The sequence below is a fragment of the Phyllostomus hastatus genome, unplaced genomic scaffold (assembly GCF_019186645.2).
Source record: "Phyllostomus hastatus isolate PE091 unplaced genomic scaffold, TTU_PhHast_1.1 phas_contig_34, whole genome shotgun sequence".
In the NCBI taxonomy this organism is placed as follows: Eukaryota; Metazoa; Chordata; class Mammalia; order Chiroptera; family Phyllostomidae; genus Phyllostomus; species Phyllostomus hastatus.
In genome coordinates, this window is record NW_025333857.1 from 57,878,906 (window position 1) to 57,902,546 (window position 23,641).

At 44.1% G+C, this 23,641-nt stretch overlaps 1 protein-coding gene across 7 annotated transcripts in view; it reads left to right on the forward strand.

The window, feature by feature from the left end:
* Positions 1 to 23,641, forward strand: part of PALM2AKAP2 (PALM2 and AKAP2 fusion) — a 307,871-nt gene that overhangs the window by 54,007 nt on the left and 230,223 nt on the right. For all 7 annotated transcript variants that reach the window (XM_045840285.1, XM_045840286.1, XM_045840287.1 and 4 more), the window contains one exon: positions 14,391 to 14,471. In XM_045840285.1, the coding sequence (XP_045696241.1) occupies positions 14,391 to 14,471 (81 nt within the window). The remainder of the gene's footprint in view (positions 1 to 14,390; positions 14,472 to 23,641) is intronic.

The window sequence follows — 23,641 nt, forward strand, 5'->3', positions numbered from 1 at the left end:
GTCCCTTCTGTCCTGGCTCACCACCCATGTCATAGGGTAGAAAATAGTAATCCACTCGTAAGAGGGGTCCTCCCAGGAGGGGAAGAGAAATGAGACAGCAGCTGGTAAGGGCGGCCACTGTTCCAGGGAAAAGGCAGCGCTGACTCGTGGCAGCCAAGTGCTCAGTCCAAGTCCTGCAAGTCCTTTTTTTTAAAAAAAATAAAAAACCCCACCCACCTGTGGCTAAAACCCAGATTCTGAAGATCAAAAAGAAGCAAGGACTTAACTGTTAAACCAGAAAAGTGACTGATCCAGTCTTCTAGCAAAATGTAACCAAATAGCTTATTTCAGACCAATGAAGACAGAGCTCAGACCAGCTGAAGCAGCAGGAAATGCTTATCGGCCCGGCCCATGAGGCCACCACATGCTCAGCAACGATTTTCCACCCTGGCTGACGTTCAGACGGCCTGGGAACATTTACAGCCTCCGGTGCCCAGACCAATAAGATCAGAGTCTCTGGAGGTGGGGCCTGGGCTTGGTACCTTTTTAATGGTCCTCAGGTGATCTTAATGGTCATCGAGGGTTGCTCACTCTGGGGAGAGTTAAGGTCAAGGTGTGGCGGCATCTGACTGGGTCACGCATGTTAAGAACTGGATGAGACTGGAAAGCAGATGTTAGGAATGATTCGGTCTGGGCACAGATTACACGGTATTAGTAGTAAGACATCTAGAATCTTGCCCCAGACTGCAGCCATAACTCGGGAGGATTCCCCAGGGAGAGGGACACGTGGGCAAAGGAACACAATATTCTGAGCCAGGCTTAGTGTGACTCCCCACTCGCCTGCCTGCCCTGTACACCTCTCCCACAGTAGATCTCTGGTTAAAGCCAGTGTGGCTAGAGTGGGAGTGAGGAGGAGGAGGGAGGGACAAGATGGGGTGAAGAGGAAGAAAGGCAATGGGCTTGCTTTGATTTTATTCCAAGTGAAACGAGTAGTCATTGGATGGTTCATAAGGTGCCATCTTATTTAGCCAATCATTTGCTGTCCGAATGTTTGTGTATGTGTTGCATATATCTGTGTTGAATATTCTTTACAAAAAATATTTGAACATAGCAAAGATCATTTTCTCTGGATCAATTATGTGTGATAAACTCAATAAAAACTTTTGAATTAGCCCTCCAGAACGATGGTTTCTGATTTCCAGTTCTAACAGAGACTAAAGAGAGGCTCTTTTCCCTCACACCCTCCCCAACACAGAACACATGATATTTTAAAATATACCGTGTGTGCGTGGGAAGGGGGAGAGTACATTCCATAGGGAACAGTGACATCTCAGTGCTTAATTTGCTTTTCTTCGGTTATTAATAACATTGAACACTTTTTCTATACTTTGTTCTTTTTTCTATATTTAAGTGTTCGTATCTTTATTTACAAATTATATTGTTTTGTAAGGACTCTTTATTTTCTAAAGGTCTTAGCCTTTTGACATACTCATTGCAAATACTTTCATCCAGATTGGCACTTGCCTTTGGGTTATGTTTAGTTGGCATTAAAAAAACCCAAAGTTTTAGGTTTTATGTAATGAAGTTTATCAGTTTTGTGCTGTGTGGTTTCTTTCTGTGCTTTATGTTTTCAAAGTCCTTTCTGCTAAAAATCAGAGCATCACTGTATTTTGTCATGTTTTCATTTTTACATTGTCTGAATCCACTTATGTGTTATATTGGTAGGTGGAAAATTTTATATTTTAAACCACGTAGGACAGCAACCACCAGAGAAGGAATAACCACTCTTCCGTTGTGGACAAGTGGGCGCAACTTGGCAATGTGATGATTCTAGCATTAACAGTACAAGAAAGAGAGGTTCAAATTCAAGTCCTCCTAAAAAACTGATGACGCTAAATTAGCCTTCTGCTCATAAGGTAGCAAATTATCATTTTTTAACCTGAAAAAAACAGTAATAGCCTATGATAAGGACAGATTACCTGAGTACATTTTAAGAACAGCTTGGAATTATTAACAAAGTGTTAGATATTTTCTTGCACCTAAAATCTCCCTGGGTCACATAGTATATGGCCAATAAAGGGGAAAACTGTTAAAACCCTTATCAGTTGCTGGAGGCTCACTTTCAACTCAGATCTGTGTAATTTAAAACATAGAAAAGATGTTTTTAGGGGAGGACAGTTGGCCCTTTTAAAGTTTTATGTGCTCAAATCTTTTGACCTAGCAGTTCTACTGCTAGAAATTTACCCTGTGGGTATAGCCACAAAAGTACATCTAAGACGTATGTAGAGGAAGATTCATTGCAGCTCTGCCTATAACGGCAGATAAAGCACTGGGAAGCAGCTAAATTACCTATCGGCAGCAGTCCGGTAAAATAACTTCAGGTGCATCTGTGAACTATCAGGCAACAGTTAGAAGAGGTGGGACTCCATGAGCTGGTATAGAAAAATCTCAAAGATACATCACTTAGTAAGAAGAAAGTGAGCTGAAAAGCAGGAAGTATACTTTTGTGTGAAGAATAAAAATATCTGTGGATAATATATTGGTAGATTTAAATTTTTTTTGCTAAGTAGGATGTATGCAAAACCTAAAGGAATAGATGGTGGTGAAGGGTGAAAAACTGTTCATATTATTTTTGTGTGTGTTGTTTGGATTTTCTTACCATGTGCATTTATTGGTTTGATTTCTATTTATTCAAATGCTGTATGTGGACTATTTGTATTTTCTTCTTTATACCGTCTGATAGGCATTGATATATAGATGGTACATATATAGATATAGAAATTCATCAGATATTGACATCTAAAGGCACAACAACAACAGCAAAAAACATGATCAGCAAAAGTCCGTAAAGGCGTGTACTTCTCTGTTTGGAATTACACTCATTTCTTGGAGCTCGTCTTTTTTTGTTGTCCTTGGAATGCCAAATATCGTGTTCTCCCACTGTCTGGTGCACGGTTTTCTTTTCTTTTTTTTCTTTTAACAATCATCTTCTACTGATTTTTTAAAAAAGATTTTATCTATTTATTTTTAGAAAGGGAAGGGAGGGAGAAAGAGGGAGAGAGAGAAACATCAATGTGCGGTTGCTGGGGGCCATGGCCTGCAACCCAGGCATGTGCCCTGACTGGGAATCAAACCTGTGACACTTTGGTTCACAGCCCCCGCTCAATCCACTGTGCTACGCCAACCTGTTTTCTTTTGTCTCTCCAATGAACACAGTGTGGTTCAGTTGCATCTCCGCCCCTCTACGGTTCCAGGGGCTGCTGCTCTGAGACCTGCGAGGAGCCAGTGGGAAAGCGGCTCACTGTGAGATCCACGCAGTGTCCACACCTGCTTCCTGCCCAGCAATGTTTTCTCTGGGCTGCACATGTCTCCCCAGGACTGGACTGTCAGTGCAGCAGATTGCACTGCCCCTTCCTCTGCCTGTTGTCTAGTTTCAGGGAGATATATTCTGGTATCTAGAAGCCCTGGATTAGAGTCTTCCCTGAGCATAAGCTCGACACGGTCAACTGAGAGCCGTCCAAGCTGTTGCCGCATTTGCAATAGTCCCTCTCCGATGAAAAGTCCCAGTGGGAGAGCAGTATTTTGCATTTGCTCTCCTCATTAGATCATTCAATCTCCTGGAAATGTCTTGTTCAGGGATAGAAATAAACAAATATATCGGTTCACCAGGCATTACTGAAAGTTTCAACCCAGCCTCAACCTACTTCTGCTTGGGATTGGGAAATGCTCCTGGATTTTGTAAGAGGCCTTCTGTGTGGGGTGGCAGAGGGATTTGACAATCAGAGTGTTTTGCATTTTCAACATCTCATTTGTTCTGGAAGGTTTTGGCACATGTGCTTAGGTAGCGAGGTAATGTGTTTCATGTGTCTTCTGTGACATTCAGCTAAACAAATGCTCGTAGCTGAAACATGTCTCTGTTCGTGATAAAGTGTCCTGGAGTCAGACTGTCTGGACGGCGACCCCTGCTTGGCCACTTCCTAGCTCAGGGCCTTGAATGTGTGTACTCACCATCACTGAGCCCTAACTGTTCTCATCCGTAAAGCCAGAGATCTTAAAGGGACCTACCTCTAAGTGTTCTGAGGATTAAATTAAAAACTGAGGAGGAATCCTTAGAATAGCACCTGGCACATAGCCAGTAGTCAAGAAACTTAGTTGCCATTATTATTATTATCATTATTTTTTTTAATTTTATTTATTTATTTTTAGAGAGAGGAGAAGCAAGGGAGAAAGAGAGGGAGAGAGACATCAGTGTGTGGTTGCCTCTTGCATGACCTCCCCTGAGGACCTGGCCTGCAACCCAGGCATGTGCCCTAGACTGGGAATCGAACTGATGACACTTAGGTTTGCAGGCCGGCACTCAATCCACTGAGCCACACCAGCCAGTGCTATTGTGATGATGTTTACCACCACTATCAGTGCTGTTTTTAGGTTCCACCACGATAGAACTGAATTTTGGTTCCAGGAGTACATTGCAGTTGCTTAGACAAACTCCCAAGCCAAAAGTCTTTGTGCCACGTCCAAAGAGGCACCTTTATTCATTGACTCTTTGAATTCCAACCGGAGATAAGCTTGGTTCCATTTTTCTTATACTTCATTTCAGCTCCACAGTAGCACTTAGATGTTTCTGTTTCCATATTTCCTGCTGGGTTGCAACTCTGTTTGGCACTTACTAGCCATCTGACCTCATCTCTTCATCTCCCTCTGCCTCAGTTGTCTCCGCTGTAAAATGGGGATAATGATAGTACCTAACTCAGTGGGTTATCATAAAAATTAAATGTGCTAATATGTATTAATCAGAACAGTGCCTGGCAGACACAATAAGCACTATACAAATATATGCCAGTATTACTCTATAGATGAGGAAGTGCATTTGGGACAGTCTGGAATGTGAAGTTGTTGTTGTTCTTAGCATCATGGAATCTTAAAAGCAAAGCTGGTCCAACCTCATTTTACACATGGGGGATCTAAGGCCCAGGAACAATAAGAGGCTTGTCTACGTCCCCCAGGGGTTAGTGGCAGAACCTCTACCTGAAGCCAGGCCTCCTGACCCGTTCAGTGCTTATGTGGCTTCATGGTGGGAATAACACAACTATGTTAAGAGTAATGATATGGACGTTCTGCAGGTGCACTGAGCGATGCTATTTCTGGCATTGGGACTTCCTCACAGTTCTCTGCCATTTCACCCGTACAGAATGAGCTCAATTTTGTCACCAAATGGGTTATCAATATGATAAGGAACAGATCTTACTTTCACATTAGAGATGGTCTTCAGGGAAAGATACTCAGCAAAGAATTTGATGTTATGAACATTACAGCAAAAATACAGCTGTATGGTTAAGCAATTATTTAAAGAGTAACACTGTGGGTAGACCTTAAAAATAAATCTAAGATATAATCCATATGGACTATAAAGTCTCTACAAAAGACTTTAAAGTAAAACTCTTCTGTATTTGGCATCAGAATTGTTGCTAATAGGCTAGGTGTATTAACTGTTCAGTGTAATTAATAACACTTTTGCATCTAAACTCTCCATGATGTTTCTTAAAGGTTTAGGTGTTAAAGTGTTCTTTCAAAAACCAGCAGTGAGGTTTGAACTAATCGATGTCTTCTTTTCCTATATAAAATTTTTTTCTTTTGACATTATAATTTGTTACAAACAAAACAAAGCAGGCAGCTCCTCCTTTTACCAATAGATGATAAATTCAAGGCCAAGTAATCGGTTGAGTAGAAGAGAAGTTACCTAAATGGAAATGCTGGTCAAAATTAAGCAAGGAGGCATGAATAGCCTTGTAGAATTCTGTACTTCACATGGTGGTGATGTGCCAGGTTGAATGGGTATGTGACTAGGGAGAACAGTATGATTATAGGGATTCTAGTTTACTTGTCCTTTTAACCAAAAGCCTCTTAAGCTGACTCCAGGTTCTGCTCCTTAGTTTTGTGGGATCAGAAAATCGCATGCCAACTTAGCTTTCCATCCCCTCATCGACCAACCCAAGTGCCATTTTGTTCATTTACAGTGGACGGCCATGGCAGGTGGCTTAACAGGTATTGTCTCTCCACTTAGCTAACGACTTGGGAAGCCTGAATATAATTAGAATCATGATTGGTGACCTTGAAGTCAGAGCCAGAGGAGAGAGTTTTCGTATGTAACGGCACTGAGATCATATAACTGATCCCTAGCAGGGATGTGTCTGCTAAGCAAGCTCAACATTCCAGGTAGCTGGACAGGCAACTGGACAGAGCTGAGTGGGCACCGCCTTGATCGTTTTATGCTTGGTCACTCAGCTTCTCTGTTTTCAGACAGCCCACCCTCCCTTTCTTTCCTCAGATGTATAAATAGCACTGGTTCTGCAGCAGCATTAAACAGGTAATTATAATCCAACCATGACTGAGATGACATTCTGATTCCTTAATAGAAAAAGCTCATTGGGTCCCCCTATGCAGGGTTTTTTTTTCCATAATTTAATTCTCAGAATGTCACCTTACTTCTTAGCATAACCTACATAAAACCTGACACCCTGGTGATCCAGTTTCAGCATGAAATCTCATTCAAAGAAACATCGTCTAGAAGGCAAAATCCAGTATCCTTACTGGACTTCTGGAAAACAGCCAAGGAGATTCCTTTTATAAGCCACAACAAAATATCTTAAGTGCTCTCTCCCCGATTTTCTGGTCATAAGATCCCAGCCCCTTTATTTTTAAAGTTTTGAACTTCAAAAACAGTCCCCAAGCCCTTTCCGTTCTTCTTTCTTCATCCCTTCCCTCCTTTTCTGAGTCTTTGATTCCCCTCTCCCATCTGCCCTATCTCCTGTTCCCTTTCCAAGTGCAGACTATTAAAATCAGTCTGGTCCGTGCAGTTGTTCAGCACTCTACCGCTTTCTCTGCTGCTGCCTTGCAAAAGCCTAGGAGCCTGCTGGCTCACATCCCTTACAGGCCTGTGTGAGGGGGAGGGCCACCCAATTCCCTTTAGCTCATAACAGTTTAAGTGTCAAAGCAAAATCTCTTCATCTAGCTGTAGCTGGAGGGAAGACTGCAACATTTAAAACTGAACACATTTTCTTTCTCTCCCTCTCATCTAAATGCTGGGATATCTTGATGGCAATTGTGCTTTGAGTAGTTCTTCCGGTCCCCTCCCTCCCCCACCGCTGCTGTGCCCTGGGGCTCTAGGTATCAACTAAAGTCAGAATGGGCCTCACTGCTTCTCACTGCCTGAGCTGCTCAGCCTCCAGGTTCCTCACAGACTCAGCTGGGACTCCTCCCCCAGCCTCCACCTTGCATTTCTTAGTGCCTGGGTTACAGTGGGGCCAGCAGGAGAGAAGAGGGTTTCTGCTTGAAGCACATAACAGTGGACATAGGCTTCTTAACTATTTTTATTTGTATGTTTTAAAAGAATATTTAATGATGCAACAAATATTAAATATATTTAAAATCAGTATATTCATAAACCTATAATAACAATTTTGTAAAAGCAAAATGCATTGGTAGCTACCTTCACAGAAATACTAGAAGAAAATGCACCAAAATGTTTTCCGAAAGGATTAATGACTTCTAGACTACGTTTAATACCTGTCTTCCCATCATACTTATGAACCACCCTTGAACACAGTGTGCTCCATTCTATGTGGGCGCTCCTTGCTGTAGGAAGAGTTTGCAGTCTCCCAATGTTGCAATAGTTCCGGAAATACTTGCCAGGAAAATGTATAATATACTGAAAGGCAAAGAAAGTGGCTTGCTAGCCCTCTTAGAGAGCGGAGTGATCTGGAAATCTTCCTAATGGAGTGAGATGACTTCATTTCAGATGTCTCTTGAGGCACATTTTCCCTGAGGGGTTTGCTGCTGTCAGCTCCTTACACTTTCCCTGGAATTCCCACTTCCCCCAGCTGTCCTCCCCAGGATGCGCTTCCCATGATTCTTTCCCAGAATCGGCTTTTTCAACAGTTTCTTATATGTGCAGTAATAATGGTCTGTTCCTTATGGACTGATGTCTTCAACAGAAAGATACTTCTAGTTTTATAGTCTGATGGCTAATGTGCTTTCGATGATACATTTTACTGCCATTGAAATCGTGAGTGCAAACTCATAATGCATTTGAGCGAGGGGTGTGGACAAGCAGAAACATGATCAGAGGAGAGCAAGTATCTCATTCAGAGGGGCTCAGGGAGCATCTATTGCATGTGTTCATTGTGCAACACTCTAGGCTTTGGAGGTGCATCAGCCAAGGTCCTTGTCCTTAAGGAGCCCATAGTTTGGAAGAGGAAGAATATGGACAAACAGTTAAGGGTATAAAGTGCTAACGTGCTCAAGGTGCTGATGTAGAAAGACCCCACAGCCTATGAAGGGAGGGAAGAAAGAAAGAGTGATGAGTTCTCTTTGGAGGGAGCAGGAAAGGCTTCTGTACTTGTCAGTAGTCTTTGCGTTGCAAGCAACAGAACCACCACTCAAACTAGCATAAGCAAAAGGGAGATTTATTAGTGTATATAATTTAGGAAGCCCAGGGATGGTTCTGGATTCTTGCATAACTAGGTCTGGGGCTCCAGGAGTGTCATTAGGATCCTTCTTTCTCTGTCTTTCAGCTCTGCTTTTCTCTGCATGCTGACCTTTCTCCAACAGAGATGCATTTCTTCTTTGTGACTTGGGAGAATTGCCACTCAGATGTCATCATCCCAGCTTATCCTTAGTGGAAAGGGATACTTTCTCTCCTGGTATACATGTGTTTTTCCCTAGAAATGTCCTGCTTGGTCCTGCTTGGGTCATTTAGCCAACCTGGAGACCAATCTCTGTTGTAGTAAAATAAGGTAGTATTAATGGCCTAACTTGTGTCGCATGCAAGTCCTGGTGGCAGGGATGAGCTGGGCTATTTGTGACTAACTATGGCTGGCATTCCCACAATGCCATTGACAGTGAGGGTAGGTGGGTTCTCCAAAAGAAGGACGGCTGGGCAGATGATCAGTCTGGCTTCAGTAATATTTAAGCTATGTTGTCCAGGAAGAAGAATTTTTTTGTCAGATGAAGCAGTGAGGACAATCCATTTTTTATTAAAGGAAGCAGTAAGAGAAAAACCAGGAAGGCATGAGCCGGCCTTGTAGATTGGGAAACTACGAGTGGTTAGTTGAAGTTGAAGCATATGGTTAAGTGGGTCATGGTCTGAGATGAAGCTGTGAGTGGGGGGTGGGGGTGCTCATTAGCTCAGCTAAGGAACTTGCTCTTTTCACTGTAGACAGTGGGAGACATTCTGGGATTTTAGGCCAAGGTTGGTGGTAGTCGGATTTCCATTTTAGAATATCACTCTGACAGCAACAGGGAGGGTGACTTGCTCAGAGCTAAGACCCAGAAGCAGAGAGACTATTGAGCCAACCACTGCAGTAATACAGCTGGAAATAGGGTATAAGCAGTTAAATGTTTCAGAGTGCTAGAGATATTAATATAGACTAGTCTGCATGTACAGGTGGGGAGATAAAGGAGAGAGTATTGGGGTAGTAAGTAATAAAGGGCATTGTGGGGAACCAGAAGATGTGGAAAATGACAAGCAGAATCAAAGGACTTGATCTGTCAAGAAGGTGAAGTACCTGGAACAACTGAGATTCATGGCTTGAGTGGTCATCGCTGAGATGAGAAATACAGGAGGCACAGATGTGAGAGGCAGGGAGGAGGGATGGCTGAGGTGATGGCTACAGGGTCAAGTTTGAGAGCTCAGATATGAACAGTTGGAAGCTGGAGCGGGGGTCTGGAGCTCAAAGGAGAAATGGAGATTGAAATATAGATCAGTAAGTTACCACTTAGGTAGGTTGTATGGTTGAGGAGAGTAAAGGAAATCACATACACTAGATGTCTGGAATGAGAAGAGGGCCCAGGGATCAGCAGCCTCACCTTGATGAAGGGAAGGAGCAGTCTGGGAAGCCGCAGTCTAGCCAGGCGAGGAGCACAGCTCGGACCTCAGCAGCCCAAGCAGGTGTCAGGAACCCTAAGGCAGCCCACTCGAGCTCGCCATGCTTTGACTCGTATGTAATTCTGCACAGAGGATGACTGCACATTTTACCTCTTTCCTGGCCAGGGGTGACTTCAGGACCCAACCCCATCACTGCAGAATGGGGCCCAACTGATTAAATAATTCTGTAATAGCCACAGATGGGGCCAAGTTCAAGTTCGGGGTCCTCCTCTGACAGAACACAGATGTGACCATGCTGATGCTGATGCTGATGCCTGGTTACATGTGTTAACAACTGGGTCTTTTCAAGCTTTGACCCAATAAGGAGTTTCCTCAGGGAAAATACAAATACTGCACAAATGGGAAAATACTGTTTTCCCATGATGGTCAGTTCCTACACCAGCATTCTGGTCCATGTGGCTCAGAGCCAAGACACCACCTTGCCTCATCCCCTAGACCCTGTTAGTCCCGAGCCTCATCAATTCTGATGGTTGTATTTGTTCTCTTCTTTCTATTGTTATTGAAAAAACCTAAGCTGAGGTGAACTTGTTAGTCCATTCATCCCAGCTATGTCCTACGGTGAATGTAGCATCCTCCTAAGACACTTAATGATCTTTTCACTCAGAGGTCAGCAAACTGTAATTGTGAGCTAAATCTGGCCCACCAGCTGTGGCTGTAAATAAAGCTTTATTAGAACACAGCCTACACATTCATTTATATGTTGTCTAAGGCTGTTTTGCACCGCAATGACAGCATGGAGTAGTTGTAATGAAGACTGTATTTCCCACAAAACCTAAAATGTTTACTATTTGGCTCTTTAAAGGAAAGGTATCCCAACCCCTATTGACCCATCCTATACACCAGTGCCAGATTAATGTTCCCAAAATGCCATTTCACTATATCACTCTCTCGCTGAGAACTTTGCAATGACGTTGCATCATCGTACAGTAAAACCCCAGCTTCTTGGGAGACATCCAAGGCCTTCAGTGATCTAGCCCTAGCCAGTCTCTTGAAGCATTGCTCTCCATTCCTAAAGGCAAGCCCTTCACCCAAATTACGTTTGCCTCCTCATTGTCCCTGGAATATGAAGTACACACAGCCCTTACTCACACAGTTCTCTTTATCTGGAATGCACTGCCCATTAACCTGTATCTACCTAATTCCTACCCATGCTTTAAAGAACTAACTTAAACATGCATCTTTCATGATTGTATCTGTTCACAGTGACCATCGACATACCTGCTGCTTGAGCATGTAAAGATTCACTGCTCAAAACATCTGGTAATATTTCTTCTGTTTAAGGCATGGTGCACCAGTGTGATGGTGGACCATGCCTTAAACATGGCCTGGAGTGAGGACTTTCCTCTGAACAAGGGTGCAGAAGTGGGATAGCCACCTAGGAAAGGTTTGCAAATGACTGGAAGTATAATGATAGTACTGCCTTAGTCCATTCAGGTTTCTATAACAAAATACCACAGACTGGGTGGCTTATAAACAACGTATTTATTTCTCACAGCTCTGGAGGCTGGAAAGTGCAAGATCAAGGCTCTGCCAGATTCAGTGTCTGGTTGGGGCTGGCTTCTTGGTTCACAAACAGTGTCTTCTTGCTGTGTCCTCATACGGAGGAAGGGGTGAAAGAGCTCTCTGTGGACTCTTTTAAAAGGGTACTAATTCCATTCTGAGGGCTCCATGCTCATGACCTAATCACCTCCCGAAGTTCCACCTCCTAATTCCATCACCTTGAGGGTTAGGTTTCAACATAGGAATTTTGGGGAGGACACACATATTCAGTCTATGGCAAACACACAGTATTCAATTCACATTTGTGGAAGTATTCAGTCATCAGCACCTTGTATTCTTTTTTTTGTTCTTTTTAAATGATGCTAGGCCAGATAGTGAACTCCTTTTTTTAAAGATTTTTATTTATTTATTTTTAGAGAGGGAAGGGGAAGAGAGAGAGAGAGAGAGAGAGAGAGAGAGAAACATTAATGTGCAGTTTCTCGGGGCTATGGCCTGCAACCTAGGCATGTGCCCTGACTGGGATTCGAACCTGCGATGCCTGGTTCGCAGCCCGTGCTCAATCCACTGAGCTATGCCAGCCAGGACATAGCATCTTATATTCTTGACATGCTGTATCTTGGTTCTATATTTAAATGTAGGACCATTCATATCTTGGTAGTCAATGAGAATGAATGAGAACATCCAGCAAACCTACTCTTGAGGAACCCTAGACTATGGAGATGGTGGCTGGTTCTGGAGGTCCTTGCTTTACCATGTGGTAACTCGGAGTTGCTGGATAGGTGGACTTTCCTCACTGGGCTTCACTTTTCCCACCTACTGTCACATATTGTGTGTTCTTGGACACACTGGGATTAAATGGCATCAGTGATGCACCATGGATTAGAACTTTTTGATAAATGATAAGTTTCTAAAAAATTTACCGGCCTCACTTTGGCGAGCAGATTATGTCCCTGACTTGGATATCATGTCCCAGAAATATTATAAGATATTTCATAAGGTCTGTGCATTGTGTAGAACTTGGTTATAACACAAATTATTACTACGTTTATTTGAATAACAGTGGTGTGAGCACATAACCGGAAGCATAGTGATGACTTAGAATAAAAGCTTGTGTTAACACAGAGCACAGCAGCCAGGCTTCTACACTACTATCTCCTCCAGGATTCGGCTGCTGCACTGTAAAATGCCGTTATGTCTGCTCTAACAAGTTTCTCTCTGCATGTGTGAGCAAAGCAAAAATAATTCAGTGCAGTAAATGTGTCAGTAAGCCCCACCCTGTGCATGTTGAAAGGAACACATTGAACAAATAAGCTCTCATAAGGGAAAGCCTTTCTATTCTTAAATTAATCACATTCATATGATGTTTTTTCTTTAATAATTTTCTTATTTTCCAATTACAGTTGACATACAGTATCATATTGGTTTCAGGTATACAACATAGTGATTAAACCTTTATATAACATATGAAGTGTTCACTCCGATAAGTCTGGTACCCATCTGACACCATACATAATTATTACGGTATTATTGACTATTCCCTATGCTGTACTTTACCTGACTATTTTTATAACTGGCAATTTGTGCGTTTTAATCCTGTTCCCTTTTTCGCCTGCTGCTCCCAACCTCCCTCCCATCTGGCAACCGTCAGAATATTCTCTGTATCTATGAGTTTATTTCTGTTTTGTTTGTTCATTTATTTCATTTTTCAAATTCCACATATAAGTGAGATCATATGGTATTTGTCTTTCTGTGTCTGATTTACTTGGCTTAGTATGATATCCTCTAGGTCCATCCATGTTGTCCCAAATGGCTGGAGCTCATTCTTTTTTATGGTTGAGTAATATTCCATTGTATATAGGTACTACTATACCTTCTTTATCCATTTGTCTGTCAGTGGATACTTAGGTTACTTTGATACCATAGCTGTTATAAATTATGCTGCAATGAACATAGGGATGCATATGTCTTCTTGAATTAGTGTTTGGGTTTCTTTGGATAAATACCAGTCATATGGTGTTTATTATTTGCATTCACAAAATATGAAGAAGAAAAGTATGAAGTGGAAAAAGGCTATGCTGTCAATACAAGGGAGATACATCCCTTTGCCACCAATCCCTAGACATTACCTAGAAGTAGTACATGGCAATAAGAATGATAGCAAGTAACATTCATTGAGTGTTTACTATGTGCCAGGCATTGTTCTTAGTCCTTTACATGTATTATGTCTTTTAACACATGCCCAGCCTATGGTTTAGGTATAGTTATTGCCTCCTCTTTATGCAAGAGAAGACTTAGACCCAGGAGGTAAAAGAACTTGCCAGAGGTCACACAGGTAGCAAATGGTAGAGCTGGGAGTTGGGTGCAGGCAGACCAACCCCAGACTTCATATCTACCAGAACCTCAGCGAGCCCCACCCACATGAAATGCACCCCCGGCCCCACAAGGCTGGTTGAAGAAAGATCACCCATCTAGTTTGTGTCGCTTGGTGTGAGCAAGTGAATGATTTGTCCTACAAAATGTGAAATTACCTTGGGTTGTTCGTGTGTATGATTTTGATCAAATAAATCTACCCTAGAATTCCCACTGTTCTATTCTGTCATATTTGCAGTTTCTAACCACCTCTGTGTTTTCGATGGAGACGTTCTTATTCTTTGTCTCCTAGTGAACACTGCACAGAACATGACTGTGTGTGTGTGTATGTGTGTAAACCGCCTTTTCTTCTGGGTTAGATTGTTGCAGCTTGGCTGAGGGAGGATTTCTCCCACTCACCGAGCCCACAGCAGACATGTTAGGAGAATGCTGCTGCTTGCAACACACCCGGAGACGGAGGGGCAGGTGACACTGCGTGTGTGCCCAGCTCCTCTGGAAGTGTCTCTACAGATGTGTGCCACTGCTGCTTCCTGCCGTCAAATTCCTGGAGCCAACGCCCACCCACTCTTACAGCCTCTCTCTCTTTATTTTCAAGGAAAAAAGAAAGAGGCAGACTGAAATAGAAAGCAAGCGGCAAGAGCTTGACGAGCAGATACTTCTGCTGCAGCATTGCAAGGTAAGCGGCCGATCCACGAGCCTCTCCCATGATTAGACATGCAGCTCACCCTGCGGAGAGCCGGGCAGAGCCTGCCCTGGCGTGAAGCCGCCGGCTGAACTAGCTCGTTTTCATTCAGCCAGGAAACCATCGCTGGGCTTTCCTTGTGAATTTCTCACGTTCAGAGCGTTGTTACAGCATCCCAGTTTCTGCCAGCATGATGAGATTATAGTGTGTGTGTGGCCAGGTTGCAGGGGGTGCATGTGAAATGTGGTGGTTATTTATAGGAATTGGAAGAGAATTTCCACATGGTGGGTGAGGAAGTGTTCTGGGGCGGTGTCCCCAGGGCACAGGTGCTGCGTGTATTTGTTCCGAGGTTCCCACAGATATATTTAACGTAATGCTCTTTCTTAGCATTAAAAATAGTCGTAATCATCCTTTCTGGCTATGGAGCAAAGGGAGGTCACAGCAGTGTGCTGAGCCGCCCTGTGAATTTCCGATTATTCATTTGTTTTGTCTCTACTTGAACAATTTCAAAAGTGTTCTATTAGAACAAGCAGTTAGTCAAAAGACAGCGCTGAAATGATGTGACTTGGAAGAGTCTCCATTGCACTGAGGGAAAGAGGGTGTGGGGGTGGGGAGGGAGCACAAGCTGTTTATTTATTTATTTTTCTTGGAAGCATAGGGCCCTTAAGCATCGCAATTGATTACAACCCAGGAGAAAGCTCTGTCACTGTCACCCGGCTCCCCTGGTCGCAGAATGTTGCTTCCTGCAGGCTCAGGAATTATGTGAGCACATTCCAGGGGCCAGCCAGGCACCACTGCTTTCTCGGGCTCCTGGGCTTTTTCAGGCAAACCTGCTCACCTCCAGTGGCCCTGACGGTGCAGGTGCACCTGCGGAACTGCAGAGCTCAGAGGCTGGTTGGGGAGGTGGGGCTGACTCGCGGGGTGGTGCTAGCTCGGGGTTATTTGAATTCTTTTAAACCAGGAGGACCGATGTAGTGGCGTTTCTTTTCTGGGAGACAGGGTTGTGCTAAACGAGTCCTCCGAATGTAAATCATGAGGCAAGCTAGCTGCTGATTTCAAAGAGCAACGTGACCCAAATCTGCTTAGCCTATTTCCCAGTTGTCATTAACTTGAACCAGAGAAACGTGTTTAAAGGGAAGACAAGCAGCATGATACTTTCTCTGCTCATCCTGTGAATCCATTTATGGACCTTTCTTTGTAGGAGCTTGCAACAGGCCCCATATGTCGTTGCTGCTCTTTCCTTAAAACATTCCTGCGGGAGGATGGAGGGCTTAAGTTAGTATCCTCTCCTCACGGAGGGGGGCTGAGAAACGCTTAGCAGAACCAAGTGAATCGTTCAAGGTCAATCTGGACAGAGCTGCATCTCTGGCTCAGAGTACAGTCAACTTGCTCCTTATAAAAGAGCCAAATGTACTAAAACTCAGTGCATTCTTGGTTAAAGGTGAGCTTGATAATAAGGAGGCTGAAAGATGAGAGGCTCTTTTTGACTAGACGGCCTCTCTCCTTTTTAAGGTCCGTGTGATTCTCTGCCCGTGCATTCCTTGAATCAAACTCAGGCAATAAGTCTGTGTGAGAAGATCAAGTTTCTTTTGTCCAGCTTCTCATCATTCTGGCTGCCAAATGAGATGCCAAGGACTCATTCATTACTAATGTCCAGCACAGTGTTACAACATTCTGTTCATATTATTTGTCCTTGCATTTTTCATCCATCCCCTCATCTCTGCCTTCCTCCCTTCCTCCCTCCACCCATGTATCCATCCCTCTATCCATCCTGTTTCCATCCATCCAACCTACTGAAACCACACTAAAAATGACAATATGACATGGAGAACTAGTGAGATTCCTTCAAGGACTTGGAAACAAAGGAATCAGATAGTTCTTAATGATTTTCCAGGTACAAGTCTCATTTACTATGGCTATCTAAGAAACATCCAGTACGCTCACCAAGGTAAACTTGCCATAATGGCAGGGGGGTGGGGTGGGGAGAAAGGACTGGAAGTGACAGTAATTTAATAAACAGAGACCAGCGCATTGTAATTTTCTCTCTCTGGGGAAGACCTGTGTGGGCAGAATGAGGGTGGATCACTAGCCTTGAACAATGAAAAAGGAAAGCTCAGAGCTCCCAACATTGGTTCATCTGCCACCAACTAGTAGACAGACCCCCCCAACTCCAGGAGAAACTAGATATCCATACACTGGTGGGCAGGTTCCGCGGTTTGGCGAGGAAAGTCATTTGGCTTCCTCTTGACCCAGGTGAAACTTCCCTCACAACTCTACCTCTGTTTGTTCTGACTCCAACCTCCCCCAAATAATTGAGTTACTTTAATACAAGGAAGGTGGTGCCTGACTAAGAAATATGATTGCTTCAGGCACCAGAAAGGAGTGTGTCCTATTTCAGATCAGTTCAGCATTGACTGAACCTGAATAGCGTGAGTCACCTTCCCTGCTATCATTCAGTTTCGAACTTGGCAGCCTCGCTCCTAGGTCGTAGTGCATTCACTGAGGTTATAGTTGTTCTGTGGGCCTCTCGGTGGAGACTCAGCCCCCTCGGCCCTGGCAGTAGGCAGCCTTGTCCTCTCCTTGTCCACCTTCAGTAATTGTCTTCTTCTCTGAGTGTCAAATATGTGCTTGGCACTTGAAATACATCCCCTCATTAATGACCACAAAGTAGCTATTCCTCCCCCTGTCTTACAGGTAAGGAAACACATTTGTGAGATCAAGTAACTTGCCCCAGAGCTTAGAGACAGTCAGTGTGGGTGCCCAGGTTAAACCCTGGGAGTATCTGCCTCCATAACCTTTCTTTCTCCCAGACACTGTTTTTTTCCCCAATGAAATGTTTCCTTTTGAATAGTTTGTCTAGATGCCGATTACCATGATCACACTTATTTACCATCATTACCATCACGTGTCTTTATTCTAAGCACCTATTCATGGACTCCAGAAAAGTTAGACCATGTGGAGACACACCATGGTAATTACTGGTAGTTCCTTGAAGTAGAAAATATTAGGAAGTACATCAGTAATGGATATTTACATTTCACCAGTTTACAAAATCTGAGGTAGTCCCTCAGAAATAAATATTCTCGGTGCAAAGTTAAATTAAATGGAAAAGCAATATAATTAGATGTCATATTTATTAAGTTATAATTCTCATGATCGAATAGTCTACGGACACTTATTCTCATGCAATGAGATATGAATGAGTTAGACAAATTCACTGACCTCTTGTCAAAGCAAATAAACAGCATTCAAGACCATAGTTTTGATACTCATATGTTTGATTAATATACTTGCTAATTATATAGTATTCAGGGCTATCCAATAAGTAACTCCACAAAGTAGAACATCATTACTTTATACTCGTGTATGGACAATGAACAAATTCTGTAATGCAATGAAGGAGCAAAGTATGAAACGCTGAACTATTAGCTGCCACACCCCAGGGGTTAGGATGCCTCCAGGTACTCTGAAGTCTTGGACCAATCAAACTCAGATTCCTTTTTACAAGATCCTTGGCTGTATTTGGTATCTAATATGTATGATGTAAGAATTTCCAAGAAATGCTTACCTGTGGGACCAGTAAGCAACTCTAATAGCTGTATTATTTTTGCTGATTATGAAAGGAAGGGATGTATAATCATTGCAAAAGTGAGATTTAAGAGGACAGGAAAACATAGAGAAAACATACCAGCTGTATACTCACCACCTAGCTATCCCCCACACAGATGTATCCTTTTATGCTTTTTCCCCAACATGTTTGTATAGATTAATATATATATATAACTCCTGTTCACACGCCTCATCAGCCTGTGAGTAAAATGAAATTATATTAACATTTGTATTGACCTTGACCTTTAAAAAAATTTTTGTATATGGGCTCTTTTAAATTCTCATACAAAACTTTAAAGTTTCATGACATCTCATCTAACATTCTTTTAATGTTATGATTCCTGGTTTTGATGTTATCCTTGGAAAGAATACCTCCATTGCAGACACTGAACTACGATGTTTCTTATCCTTCAATAGTCTGAGTCCAGCTAGAATTTATTTTCCTATACGGTGTGAGGTGGTGATCACTTCCCTTTTTACCGACGGTGAGCCAGTTCTCAACATGATTTATTGACTAATTCATTCTTTCCCTCACTGGTTTAAAAGTCTTCTTGATCTCATACCCATTTCTCACATATCCTCGAGTCCACCCTTTGTGGATTCTTCCTAGTCCTTTAACCTGCCACTCCCATGCCAGTACCATCCTCATTCAGCCCCTCTAGGTTTTTAATGTAATAGCTCACAAAGCAAGAACTATTCTTTTTCTTCTTTTGAAAAATGGTCTTGGCTTTTTACTCCATGGAAACAGTTTTTATTGTTTTTATTATGTGGCTTGTGATAATGTGAGTTTAAAAAAGCAAATAAATCAACAATCGCGTTCTACCAGAACAGACTGAGTGTAATATCCCCTTTGCCTCGTGGTTGAATTGCCAGAGATTTGTCTGTTTTATTGGTCAGTTCAAGGTCCCAGCACAGTACATACCACCGCACGAATTCCTGTGGGACTGGCACATTTATAAGGGTCTGTGTGACAGAGGCAGCGCTGTCAGAATCAAATTGCTAATACCACCCCTTCCATACATAAGCGGCCTTTGAATTACTTATTAATGAGCAGGGAACTCTGACCAGAGTTCTTCTCTAATCCAAGCTATGAGAATTGTCATTCTATTTTTAAAACCACAACCTTTTCTTTCAAGAAGACTGACTGCAAAAAAAAAAAAATCAAAGACTGAATTGTGACCCTGGGAAATGTTTATTGTCAATCCACCAAGGTCATTTGCTGAATAGCCTGAAGGTATCAGGAGACTGGCTGTGAAGATACTATAGTGTGTCTTGCTCTTAAGAACTAGCACTAATTTGAGAGTTTTCTTCGTTTTTAGTGTGTGTGAAAGGCCAGTTTCAAGTTTTAAATTATTGAACAGACAGCCAAGGTGCACAGCATAAAGGGACTTTATGTCTCCTCCTCTTTCCTCTCATGTGCCCCTGTAAACAGCTTGGATGGAAGTTAAGACCAGGTTTCTTCTATCAGAAGCCGTGGATCAGCCTCTGTGTGGACTGAATTAGGTAACAAAACCTCAAAAGCCATCAGTGGGGAGGAAGGGAAGTGTTCCAGGTGAAGGGACAGAAAATGGAGAGGGCACACGAATGAATGAGAAAACAAGCACAGCTGTTTCTCACCTTGTGTTTAGTTCATTTTCCGTTAGAAAATTCAAGTTACTCAGATTCTGCCCGTCTCCCATGGACGCAATGTCAGTTACGTCAGTTATAGGTGCATAAAAGGATTGGAGCAAAAGGTAAAAATCATAAAAATAAAAGAAGAAATCACAGTTAAATACAGGGTCCCGCACAAATAATGCCCCCTTTATATTACAAAATCATAAGCATGTAACTCTGTAACATAACAACATCACATCAAGTACACCATATGACATTTCAGGTGAAATGTTCAAATTAAAACTATAAATTATTACACCCATATTATTACCCTACCCACCACACTCACGCAGGCATTACTTCTGCCGGACCCTGTATTTCATAGTCTTAGGGTAAGGAAGTCTTATCTATGTATTACACCAAAGCCAGAAACAGAAAGTGAAAAGATTGGTACCTATAACTGTGTAAAAATTACAATGAGAAAAAAATTGCGAACATACTAGTTTGGATTCCTCTCCCAACGCCCACTCTCCCCCACCCATCCCAGACATGCCTCACTGTTCACCTAGGTCACCTAGTTGCTTAACCTCTGATAGCTCATCTCCAGATTAAAGTTTGATCAGATGATCTTTAAGGTGTTTTTTAATAGTCTAAGATTTCGTGCTTGCTAAAACACAGTGCTCAGGCATGGCTTTTCAGTCCCTCATTCATTCAACAACTACTGCTGATCGCCAGCTATAACCATGCACGCCAGCCTCTGTGGACGAATCAAAGATACAGCCCCAGACCCTATGGGGCTCGAGGACCAGTCGGAGACGGGCACCGATACAGAACCCATTGTTCAGGAAGCTGGGACTTAGTTCCTCTCATTCAGGAGCAGGGTGGTGGTGCCTGATGATTTCGTAAATGCTCTTTGGAGGGGCAAACACCCTCGGGTGATCTCAGGCAGAGGCAGGACAGCAGAGTGTATGTTTGAGCTTTGCGTCTCAGATGCACACCTTTGCAGGTATGTGACCGGGGATAAGGTGCTTGGTGTGGGCACCCACCTCTTGAGATTTTTGTGAAAGTTTAATGAATTTATATATAAAGCACTTAAAGCAGTAAGAGTTCTGTGAGAATTGTCGTCGTCATCACCCAACACCATGGCTTCAAGTGTCCTTTACACATTGATGACTCCCAGGTTGGTGTCTCCAGGCCCCGCGGCCCCTGAATTCCCAGCTCTTGTCTCCGCCTGCCCTCCTGACATGGCCACTTGGATGGGTGTCACTGCCATTCAGTAGCCTCTCCCACTTAACACGCCCCAACTGGAAGTTTGACTTTCCAACTCTTGTTCTTCCCCTAGTCTTCCCAAACTCCATTTGATGATACCACCATCCACCTTTTGCTCAAACCACATAGATACACATCCCCTTTAATCCCACCCTCTTCCTCATCCCAGTGTTCCATGCTATCACCTCATGCCGACTCTACCTTCACAATGCATCCCATGCCTTCCAGCCCTTGTACTCCTCCTCTGTTCCAAGCGAACATGCTATCACCTGAACGATGTGATACAGTCCTGTCATGTGTACTTTGTAATTCTGCCCTTCGAAACCTGTTTTCTTCCATTGCGCTCAGAGCAGACGCCAAACTCCTTAACAAGGCTGCAGGATCCTACCCATCTGACCCCTGCCTTCCTCTCCATCTTCAGCTGTTCCGTGCCTCCTGATCCAGCCCCACTCACTGTGGTTTAGCCATCAGGGGTTTCCCTGTGGTCCACAAACACACCGCTCTCTCCCACTTCTGGGCCATTGCATTTGCCAGTCTGCCCACCAGGAAGGCCCCACCCTGGATCTCAGACCTCAGCGCAAATGTTCACATACTCAGAGAGACCTTTCCCATCTACAGTGTCCTCCTTTGGTCCCTATTTGTCACATCATCCTGCCTACCTCCTGCCATGCCTGTATGTTGTCTGAAGTTGTCTTTCATCCTTGTTTATTGGGACAAAGGCTCAGGGAGAGCAGGGACTTGCCTGCCTTCCTGGGTGGTGTCTTCAGGACCTGGCAGAGTGCCTGGCACATAGGGAATGGATGGGGGCCCTGCTGCACCTGAGATGGGGGTGCAGGAAGACAAACAGGTTTGCAAGATGATGAGGAGTCCCTTTTTGGGTGAGTGCGTCTGGCTAGCCAATGGGAAAGCATATGCATTCTTCAGGCATTTGGATACTCACAGGTCCTCATGCTATGCTTACTCAAGTTGTGGTGCTCAGGCCGGCAGCGTCACCCGCAGCAGCACCTGGGAGCTTGTTAAGATTCAGATTCCCGGGCCCTACTCTGGACTTCCAGAATCAGCAGCTCTGGGGGTGGGGCTCTGGAATCAGTTTGTTAGCGAGCTCTCCTGAGGATCCGTGGGCACACTGCCACTTGAGGCTCTGTTCTCATTTTGAATGACAAAGCTGGACAGGCCCCGCAGAGTGAGGGCCAGATGCACTTTAGGAGCTCCCTCCGTCTGCTTTTCAGGAACCCCCGTCAGGGCTCCGTCTGTGCACTGCCGGCCCTCCGTCTGCTCCTCCCGTGTCTCAGCCCTTCACAGTTGCCTCCACTTGACACATGAGAAGTTTCGACAGTTCTTAGCACCTGTAGGCTCTGATTCATTTTTTTGATGTGTGTTATTTGGACAGTAAGGGCGTTAAAAAAACCTTTCTCTTTCTAGTTTTCACTTCTGCTGAGCTCTGCTTGCCACCTAATTCTGAGACACTCAGGCAGCGGGTAAAACCCGGAACAGAAAGGGGAGCAGGGGCCTGGATGGGGGTGCACGATCAGAATGCCCACGTGCGTTGTCTCAGGTCTCAGCTCCATTGTTCAAGTACTCAGAGCGACCGTCCACGCAGTCGGCCGTCAGAGACACCTCGAGGGAGTCTGTGGTGGGCTGAGGAAGCGTTTGGAGGAAAATGTATTTGACTTGGTGGTTTCCCCTGACAGTATTACTCTGGGGCCAGGTGAAAAAATCCACTCTGCTTTTCGTTTTGGCAATGTCAGAACATATATATGAAACAGAATTCCCTGAGACCAGGCCTACCGTCTTATTCCGTTAGACCCTCTCTTTCTGGGTCTAGCTGTGGGAGATGTTTGAGTGACATCACTGCCATATCCAGAGAAGGGACAGATCTGGGGACACATGGGCTTCCTGTGTTCATGGTCATGGGTTGCTTTTATCACTGGTACGGACTAATCGCCCGGGCTAACTCAGTCTGAATGAGGGGGTTAGGCCCTTCCCGGGGAGGACGAGAGCAGAGACAAGGACATTCCCAAGGGCAGCGCTTCCTTGCTTTTCAGGAAGCCCTGGCTTCAGAACATCCCTGGTCGCGCACAGAAAGCCGGGACTGTCCGTGGCTGCCTTTCCGGTGACCAAGGTCACCAGCATATCTGTCTCCCCAGATCCTATTAAGGTGTCTACCTTCTATGGATTGAACTACATTAATGTGAAACATTTTAGCACAGAAAGCACTCTGAAAGTGACATTCCCCCCACCCCAAGTAATTGGAGTGAAAGAAATTCGACAACTTTTCAGTTTACCCATTTAATTTATTCTCCGGGTGAATGAGGACTACCTCCAGCCTTTGAGGAGCTGGGAGTGCAGGGTGAGGAAGATCTAAAAAGAAGTCATTTGAGGACAGTATGGAAGTGCTCTAGAGCATGGTCCCCGACCTTTCTGGCACCGGGAGCCAGTTTCGTGGGAGACGATTTTTCCACAGACTGGAGAGGGAACGGGACAGGGGTTGCGGGGACAGGAGGAGGAGGTCAGGTGGCAATGCCAGCAAGGCTTCGCTTGCTCATCCTCCACTCACCTCCTGCTGCACGGCCTGCTTCCTGACAGGCCACAGACCGGTCCCAGTCCACGGCCCGTGGGTTGGGGGCCCCCGCCCTGGAGTATGTTCTCTGCCAAAGGAGACAGAGCAGAGAGCCCCTGACCCTGCCGGCCAA